At 42.4% G+C, this 9,745-nt stretch overlaps 3 protein-coding genes across 4 annotated transcripts in view; 1 reads left to right on the top strand and 2 right to left on the bottom strand.

Moving 5' to 3' along the window:
• The first annotated feature begins 762 nt into the window (after positions 1–762).
• LOC132264245 (brachyurin-like) lies at positions 763–1,701 on the top strand. The gene has a single exon (XM_059764360.1). The coding sequence runs from the start codon at positions 763–765 to the stop codon at positions 1,699–1,701; it is 939 nt and encodes a 312-aa protein (XP_059620343.1).
• Positions 1,702–2,338: 637 nt separating this feature from the next.
• On the bottom strand, positions 2,339–3,617 carry LOC132263996 (brachyurin-like). The gene is made up of 2 exons (XM_059764036.1): positions 2,900–3,617; positions 2,339–2,822 (listed from the first exon to the last, which is right to left on the bottom strand). The coding sequence occupies exons 1-2, from the start codon at positions 3,615–3,617 to the stop codon at positions 2,641–2,643; spliced, it is 900 nt and encodes a 299-aa protein (XP_059620019.1). The 3' UTR covers positions 2,339–2,640.
• Positions 3,618–4,373: 756 nt separating this feature from the next.
• Positions 4,374–9,745, bottom strand: part of LOC132264125 (protein rhomboid) — an 82,144-nt gene continuing 76,772 nt past the window's right edge. For both annotated transcript variants that reach the window (XM_059764211.1, XM_059764212.1), the window contains 4 exons: positions 6,829–6,971; positions 6,642–6,763; positions 6,428–6,574; positions 4,374–6,362 (listed from right to left, as the gene is read on the bottom strand). In XM_059764211.1, coding sequence (XP_059620194.1) covers positions 6,058–6,362; positions 6,428–6,574; positions 6,642–6,763; positions 6,829–6,971 — 717 coding nt within the window. In that variant the 3' untranslated portion in view covers positions 4,374–6,057. The remainder of the gene's footprint in view (positions 6,363–6,427; positions 6,575–6,641; positions 6,764–6,828; positions 6,972–9,745) is intronic.

The following is a 9,745-nucleotide window of genomic DNA, read 5'->3' as shown; positions in this document are numbered from 1 at the left end:
ATTCATAATTCTTCCTCAGCTTGTATAACAGATTAGGACACGTGACGCAGCTTGAATGATGTGATAAAGGGGCTCGTTAGTAACGTGCGGTATTTTCCATTGAGGAAAAAACTTATCGCATCGCATCCATCAAGTTGCCAAGATTTGTGGGGCTCGAGAGCAGATGATTGGGGAAAAACAACACGATGGACAATGTTGGAAATCTCCAACTTCATGCTCTCCAATCTAATCGGTTGCCAATATTCAATCAACTCATTAAAGACGCGAGCTTTTCGTGGTCAAGCTATTTGCAATTGAGAATATACTTGAAGAAATTGAGTGCTATTGCACTTTTCTGTGACCACAAACATTCTTTATACAAATTTCTTTAATTCTTGTGAATAGAATTAAATAAAATACTTTCCAAACTTTCATTTTGTACTTAATACCTTTTGTAGAACTGAAATGTATTTTACAGAAAAACTTCACAAAATATCATGGAAAATTCTTCTCACAAATTGGAGTGAAATTATGATTGATAGGATTGAAATTATAATGTTCCACCCCAAGTTCGTTGACGGAATCAATAAAAGGATCCAGAAACCTGAGAGCATGCCAAGCCTTAGTCGACATTTGATTTGTGAATCGCCTGATATCAATACATATGTCCAGTAGCTATCAGACGCAGTGATAATCTAAAGACTTCCCCCATGGCCAAAGAGCAATTTCGCCGAGAGTATAAAAAGACGCGAGTTGGACCGTTACGATGTCAGTTGTGCGAAAATGAAGACTATCATTGTTCTGTGCGTTGGCGTGTTTGCCTTGGCTTCGGCGGCCATCAGCCGGATCCCCATCGACTATTCCCAGGTGAAGCCCCTGTGGGAGATCCCCTCCTGGCAGGAGCGTAACCCCGCTCTCATGGAGATCGTGCGCGCCCGCCAGCAGCAGGGAGTCGACGTCAGAGGAGGCCCGAATGGACGCATCGTCGGCGGAACCTACGCCCAGCGCCACCAGTTCCCGTATCAAGCTGGAATGTTCCTTCACCTGGCTGGCGGCACTGGATTCTGCGGTGGATCCCTGCTGTCTCGCAACTACGTCCTGACTGCTGCTCACTGTCTGGACGGTGTCAACTCCGCTGTCGTCGTTCTGGGCGGTCATCACATCCACGATAACAACGAGCCCGGAAGGCAGGAGATCTTCTCCGAGGGACACACATTCAGACTCTACCCAGGATGGGACGCCGCTGTCGTCCGCAATGATTTGGGCACGCTGCGCCTCGAACACTCAGCTGAGTATGTTCCTGGTGTCGTGAACAGCGTCCGTCTGCCCAACTTCCGTCAGGTAGACAACACCTTCGCTGGCCAGATGAGCAGCATCAGTGGCTGGGGACGCTTCAACGACTCTAGCAACGATATCTCTCCCACTCTCCGCTACGTGCGCCTGCCCATCATCACGAATCTGGCCTGCACCATCCGCTGGCCCGGCATCATCCAGCCATCCAACATCTGCGCCGATGGAGCCAACGGCGGTCCCTGCAATGGCGACTCCGGCGGCCCTGTGAGCGTCATCGAGGCTGACGGCGTCACCACTCAGGTCGGAATCGTGTCCTTCGGACTCGCCCTCGGCTGCGAACTCAACTGGCCAAGTGCACACGCTCGTGTCACGTCCTTCCTCGATTGGATCGACGCGAACACCGATCATGAAATCCAGGAAAACTGGTGAACATGCAACACCTTTGACCCCCCTGCCTTTAGAGATTGTGCAATAAAAGTCACCAAAACATAAATCAAGTCCTGTAAATCCCAGCTTCGCGATTGATCCATCGCGACTGGTCATCACGACAACCAAGCAATGTCACAACAAGTCGATAAGATAAAAGCGTCTCAAAGTAACCAAGATCAAATGGCCTAAGAACTTGTCCAAACTCTTGGTACATGAGAGCAATGTTCTTATCATTCTTATGATAAATCAATAAATCATTAATAGCAGAAAGCACTTGATTTCACTGGCCATTCAATCAATTTTGATAGCATTTTTGCTTCTGCGGTACAAATATTTCCAGCAGCGCACGCTTCAACTTTAAGCGTAGTACGGCAATGTAATAAATTGATAAAATATGTTTACACTCGCTTGCGGATTGAAAGGTAGAATTGTTATCACAAAATAATAAAATAATATGAGTTATCAAATAAACTAGATTAGTTCTTAGAACAGGAACGGTGAGAAATATATAAAATACTTCGTCTTTTTACATTTAACTTTTCGACATTTTTTTTTTCAATTCAACCTCTGATCAAAGACAAGAGTTCTGAAGTGGATTTTGTCAGTTGAAAAGGTATTTCATTCTATTTTCGTTCTGTTTATTATCTAAACTGTGACCAGTAATCCATAATATTGACTACAAATTGCATTCAACCACATAAAATCTAAGTATTCCTAGCAAATCACTGAACATCTCTGGTTGTACAAATGATGAGATTCCATCATGCTGTTCCTCTGTTGGCTAGTTTTGAGCAGTCATTCTTGTTAAATTGCTTTGAGCGATAAGATATGGCGCTCCGCCATCAATAACAGCTCAAATTGAGGAATTAACTCCGTTTTTTATTGCTATTGCTGATTATAAGCCTCGTCTTTGTCTCGCGCTGGAATTTCCGCGTCCCGCTACGGATGATCACGGATCGCAACATCGGTGTGACAATTAAGCCAGCAGAGGAAGGATGTTAAGCGAACGAACACATTCGGCCAATTGTATGCGCAACCAAGACTGCTGCCGAATGACACAATTCCCACTTGCGTGAAGCTGCCATCGTCTTCAGTGATCACCATTGGACCTCCAGAGTCGCCTGAAGAATAGTACGGAAGCAAGGACTCAGCACAAGGACTCTTGGGATTAATCTAGCTCTCTCTCTCTCTCTCTTACCTTGGCAGGTTCCTGCGCGATTATCTCCTCGGGTGCAAATGTTGTTGTCTTGAAGAGTTGGATAGAGAGTTCGGCAGGCAGCGTTGGAAATAACAGACACCTCGGCGTATCGCAGGATGTCTGAAGTGTCCTGTGAGGCATCAGTTGTTCTGCCCCAGCCCGAAACCTTGGCCGCCACATTCAGGAAGCTTTCTTCCTGCTGCAGATAACTCGGCAGCCGAACGAGCTGAATGGCGTAACTCAACATGACTGGCACAGGAAGCTTCATAACTGAGATATCGTTCTGGTAGCCAGACGTGTTGTATTGCTCATGAACGATGATTTGGCTGCGGAAGATCGTCTGTACGATGCGTGTGTGTTCTGCGTAATCGGACAAGTTGTGAACGCCGAGATAGGCCGTCACGTAAATACTGAGATCCGTGCAGTGCGCTGCCGTTAGTATGTAATTTTCACTGATCAGAGAACCTCCACAGATAGTATGATCACTCTCCAGGCGCACCACCAGAGCGGCCTGGTAGGGAAACTGATGTGGCGAGGCTTCATTGCCGTTCACGATTCGCGTCTGGAAGTCAGGCGAGGCCGAGAGCAGTGCCATCAAGGCTGGATGCTTCTGCTGCCACTCGGGTATTTCGTGTGGAGCCCTAAGGGTGCTCCACCACGATGGCATGCCCAAGACACTCGCGCAGAGAGGCAGCAGCCCCAGAAGAAGTGACCACATGTCAACAGATCGAAGGAAACAGACTGAAGGTGAATGCTTTCCAGGTGGTTTTATATAGGACGGCACTTGGCGCTATATCTGCAAGTCGATAAGGCTACTATCGGTCTTTATCACCCATTTAATGGGCATTCATTGAGGCTCTTTACAGACGAAGAGAATCGGGCAGCGGAAGTTGGACACTTGAGCTCTTGCTGGGGAGATGCCAGACCTCCAAAAGTGCGAATCACGCGTTTCCCTCATTGAAGTCCAATTGTCTGAAGAACTTTATGGCGACCAATTCATGAGGGAAGTAATATCAAGAGTAATTCAGACAAATTCACCCTGCTTAGTGGGTGTGGAATGTAATCGAGTCTAAGTCGAGAGAAGAAATTGTAGTTCCCAGAAATTAATCATGTGATGGCGTATAAAGATTAGGAGAAACTGATTAGTTAGTTAGTGAAGACAACTTTAAAATAAACATTTCATTCCTTTTCCAAAACACTTGAAACGAAAAAGAGTCAGATGTATGATAAATTGCTCAAAAATTTTGACGATTACATATTTTTAAATATATCTTATCTCTCGAAGCATTCTTTTCATTCTCAATTTTCAATGGCTTTTCAATTTAGCAATAAATCTATATGAGAAATCAACAAGATACCAGATGAAATGGACAATTTTTATGGTACTTACCTGTGATTTCCTCTCTGCCAAAGTGACTCATCGACGCAAGGAGACCAAGAATATTGCAGATAAATTTTTAAAGACGAGTTTTGCTGTGAGATTATGTGATTTTATTCATTTCTTTTTTTTCTCTTTCATTTTCTTCTTCATATCAATTTCATTTACACAAATTCAATCCTTCAATTTTGCTCATCAAAATTTCCTCTAGTACAAAAACATCCAATTTTTGGCAGTGTTTGCAGTTCGATATTTTTATATAGAAAAAAGCATCTTCCAGTCGATATTTTCGAAAACAAAATAATAATGGAGATTCTTCGAAAGAATCGTCAGAATGAGAAAGAAAAAATTATACATGGTTTTTTTTTCAAAGAATGATAAGAAAGTCTGAGATTATTTCAAGCTCTCGTGAAAGTATAATAAGATCATTAAATAAATCTTTGGCATATTAGATAATTTTCTTTAAACATGATTCTGCGCTAGTTATTCACTTTACATTCTTCCATCTACAAAGCTATAGATAATTTACTCCTTATTTAGATCAATTTTTTTTCCTCCACTTCACAAATACTTGAACTTCTCTTCGCAATTTCATATTTTTATTTTTTTCAATCAGATTCTTTCTTTTAATTATAAGTTACTACACGCTAATGCATCTTTGAATATTGTGACTTGAATAAGTTTATTTCTTTTTGTTCAATCTATATATTTACTCTTTTCTTTCATTATTATTTCTTCAGATACTTTTGAAAGATCAAATAAATTCATCTTACAACACTAATCTTTGCGACTTTTTTTCATACTTCTCTTTACACTTCACTTTTTTTTATATCTCTACATTGACTAGTTTTATATTTTACTTCATACTTCTTTTGCCATTTTTTTCTTTTCTTAATTGTTATCAGAATTAAACATTGAAATTGAATTAATTTCCAAGGAAATAACTGAGAAAACCTCAATTTTGCCACAATTTATCGCTTCGAATTTAACATCTTTCAAGAGAAATCTTTTCATAATGTAATTTCAGTCTTTGGTTTAAGTGCACAACACAACAAATTATACACAATGATGTTAAAAGGTTGACGCAACAGAAACGTCGACCTTCGCGACAGAATAAACATTTAACAAGTGAAGAAGAGGTTATTATGATATACTTTTACAGAGGAAATCTATTTTTGAAAGATTAGAAAATTAGATTGTAAGACAATTGTTGGCAGATTACTTGATTGAGAGACTGTTAAATGTGCTTTGCAATAAAATAAGCCTATTTCTTCATGACTAATTGTGTGCTTTTTGCTCTCGTCGTCTTGTGATTACTTGAAAGATAAGGTTTTTAGCGTGTGGCATTATTTGTGTTGTGTCTCCGCGGAAAAAGGCTTCAATTTTCCATTTAAATGACATGTTTTTTTTTTTTTACTTTCTTTATGATGTCCCTTCACGGGAAAAACTGGAATACTTGTAACATCATCTACATTTGCAGGATTCACTTCAATATATTATTTACATCTAATAAATACTTGTATATTTACAGGATCATCAGTATAACTTTGTTCTCTTTCCACTCCTTTTTTGTGAAGAACATAAATCAGACCTTTTCTACTATTTCTATATACACAACATATATAAACATAAATATGAGAAAAAATACAGGGAAATAATAATTACATTGTGAGGAAAATCCCTCTGTGAAACTGAGAATAAATTACAGGGAAATGTTCAGGAGTGTACAAAATATACATTTCTCATACATTGTTCTATAGCTGGGAACAAAGGGCACTGTTTAAATGCCCAGATCGTGGAAAATGTGCTCCTTGATAACCTCTCCTTGCTCCTCCAGGCGCTGCACAGTCACCGTGTTCAGCAGATTGAACACCACGGCGAAGATTGTGCAGGCCGCATAGACGCCCAACGCCACCCACCACAGGAGCTGCTCATGGAGCTTCTGCTCGAAGTTCTTGAGCACCAGAAGACCAATGGTCAGGCCCGCCAGGGCGCCCGTGAGATGGGCCACGTACGACACGGAGGGCGCCGTTGTGTTCTCCACGGCGTATCGCGAGTAGATCGCGAAGCCAACATCACAAGAAGCTGCAAAGAGAACGATGAGTGTCAGCGCCGAGGGTAATAAGAGTGGATTGTGTGGTAAAACTCACCGAAAATAAATATCGCCGCCAGTCGGACAATGCCGTACTGCATATTGCTGTAGTTCAACATCACATTGGCCAAGTGTGCGGCCAAGAGAGCATAGACGCCACCGCTGGCGCCGACCAGGTACACCTCGGGATCGAAAACACTCGTTCCTGCAGCAAGAAAGCACCAGCATTAGAGTAAGAGTTGGGCAAGGGAGGGTTTTAAGAGGTCTCTTACCGAGTGAGCCCGCCAAGACTCCGGCCAGATATACGCAGCCGATTCTAGTGGAGCCATGAACCATCTCGAGCGGCAAACCGACCAGCAGTTGCACGACAAGGTTGAAGCCCAAGTGGAACCATCTGCAAGAGTTAAAGGACAATGTACTTGACCGCCAACAGGCAACTTCCGCCACGAGGACACTCACCCTGCGTGGAGAACCATGTAGAAGAGGAATCGCCACACTTCCTGACGCTTGTCCGGCCGGTAGATGAACATGGAGTCGATCGGCACGGGCCCAGCAGGATCAGCCTGCCCGGACGTGAGTGTGTGGTATGTGAAAAAGCCCAGCTGCAGCGCCACGATGAGAAAGAGTGAGAGAGAGCAAAGGAATCTCCATTAATAATTGAGCCAGAGAAGTTTCTCACTTGTGAAAATTCCCACAGAAGCACCAGAGAAATCCTTTCGCAAGTGCACTTAAAAGCCAGCAATTATGCCTCAAGTTTAGAGGACAGAAAAACCCTCAATTTCTTTTTTCCCCTCAACCCGAAAATAGTAACTACACACTCAACACCATAATTCTAATGGAGAGTCATTTTGCTCCACACCGCGCACTAACAGTCAATTAAACCCAAATTGTCATGAAACCACCAATGTTACTCACTTTTTTCCTACACAAATTACCTTCTCAACTCTCCCTGGCAAAAAGCATCAAGCGCTAAAAGAAGTCAAATCTCAGGGAAAAATCTCTGACCGACGCAAATCTCTTCTATATGGTGTGAGACAAAGTTTCTCAGCCCACCAGGAGAAAAAGTCCATCAAACTACAATTGAGAGCAAAAGGCAAGAGAATCGTCTCAAGAGTATATAAAATCAATTATCGATTCCGGTGAATTTTCAATACGTATTATGCATTCTGACCCAGTTTGAGTGATTAATTCATAATTCCACATTCGATGGGAAAAGTGAGATTTCGACCTCTTCTTCCAATGTAAAGTGATAGTGTAGTAAGGATTGATTCTGTGAAAGGACTAATGAATTTTTCATCATAATTAATCAGTAGAAGAGCTTCGCACGATCTGAAAGTCTTATTAAATAAGCATGGAGAAGTGCATGGCATCAAATTGAATAAATAATACTTTATTCACTCTCTGGATAAATTTCAATCACTCTTGAAAACCTCAAATGAAATATTCAAGAGGCACAGAAAAGTTATTTAAAATTTGAGAGACAATTTCAGTAAATAGATATTTCTCCCTCACCGAGGGAGAATGTCTTGCATCTCCAATCCAATATTTGCCAATATTCATCACGAGGAGACGTGAAAAGGGTTGAGAAATGTGAGGCCATCATAAATCATCAGAGTAAATTATCCTCACCACTTGTAACTGATGCCAAGAGATGACGAATTAGGGGTTGTTCCGAACCTCTGACAAATTTCCATTTGCATTCAATTGGAAATGTGGCGTGTAATTTAGACAAAAGTCACCACTAAAAGGTGGCTTCGTGTCACCTGGACCAGAATGTGTCTGCCCGGGAGATAAATGGGATTTCATACGGCACGCTGAAGGTGGATCTGGTGCTGTTATTGAGCAGTGACACGAGCGCCCCGTGTGCGCCCCTCAATTGGGTTCTTCCCCCCCTTCGATGCATACAAATGCAAATGTGAGGCACCTTTTGTCTTTTCATCCCATATCACGGCGAGATGAGTGCGCGGGTGGTCCCGAAGTGCGGGAAGCATCGCGCGTGGAAAAAAGGTGAGAGATTTCCATGTTGGATTCCACCGAAAAGAGAGAAAAATGATATGCACAAAGGCAAAAAAGTGTCGCTCCATTAAGCGGTAGAAGAGCGTATATACATCGTATTTAAATGCGCACAAGGAAAAAGCTGTATTGCGGCTATTGTCTAAGTGGAATATGAATAAAAATTATTAATATTCCCCCTTCTTTCGGTGCCTTTTGGGAGACATGAAATTGTGACAAAGTAACATGAAGAAGAACACAAGAGAAATGCGTAGGGGGCGGCTAAACAATCACTTTACACACAATTTTTGACGCCCATCTGATCCACCTCCTGACAGGGACTTTGTGGCTCTCCTCCTCGCTCTCTCGCCGTCCCGGCGAAACACATACACTTTAATATGTTAAATATTCATAGCATCAAATCGCCACTCACGAAATGTTACAATCAATGCCGAAGAAAATCCCACCAAACACATTCATTAATGGGCGCGAAGGGGGTCAAATTTCAGGGTATATTGACCCCAGGCGATTTCAATTCCACCCCCCTTCTGACTCGTGAAGAAATGCCCAATTATTTTCCCACCATCGTGAATGTTTTTCACATATTTTATTCCGTGAATTATGCGAAAGAGAAATTCATAATTTTCATTTATCGAGCAAATCTAGCCCTCGTGCCCTTAGGCAAGGGTGACCTATAAGTCACTGTCGTCACTGAATTCTGAGAAATCTCACCTGTATTTCTTCAAGAACTGGGGTACAATCTTATGAATGAATATTAAAGAACTCACCCTGAAAGAGGGTTGAAAGACATTTGGGGAAATTTTGAGCCGTAAAGAGCCAAAAAAAACGGCTCAGCCTATGACAAAATGCACACATATTATGTTATGTACATGTGACTAATTGCATTGCAAGCAAGAGCAATTTTGCATCTAACCTCAAATTCCACATTTTCTCCTCGCAGAAGAATTATTGTGCATCAACCGTTCAGCCAGAATGTCATCGGGCGGGGGAAATTGTATGCGTTTTCATTATATATGCTCTTCTGATGTGTGTGGCACTCGTGTTTCTTGCACATGTAAATGATCTGTAATTATCTCCATTTCACAGTGTAGAGACTGTCTGAAAAGTGTGTAAACGATCTGCCGCTGAGTCTGTGGCATCTGGCTTGTGTACACTGAAAGCTAATTGCATTTATCGCCAATTGCCTTCCATCGTCAAATTATCCATTTATTGGCACCGTTGCCACTGCGGAGGTCCGTCTTCGGCGACGAGGGTGGAGGCCCGGATTGCCCTCTTGGAGCCTTTTCTGCGGCTTCACGGATAATCCCCAAGAGACATTCCTGCGCGTTAATTCGTCGAAGAGGTGGCAAAGTTGAGGGAGAGC

This window comes from Phlebotomus argentipes, unplaced genomic scaffold (genome assembly GCF_947086385.1).
Source record: "Phlebotomus argentipes unplaced genomic scaffold, Phlebotomus argentipes genome assembly contig_32, whole genome shotgun sequence".
Lineage (NCBI taxonomy): Eukaryota > Metazoa > Arthropoda > Insecta > Diptera > Psychodidae > Phlebotomus > Phlebotomus argentipes.
The sequence above is the reverse complement of the archived record's forward strand: the minus strand, read 5'-3'. Positions and strand labels throughout refer to the sequence as shown.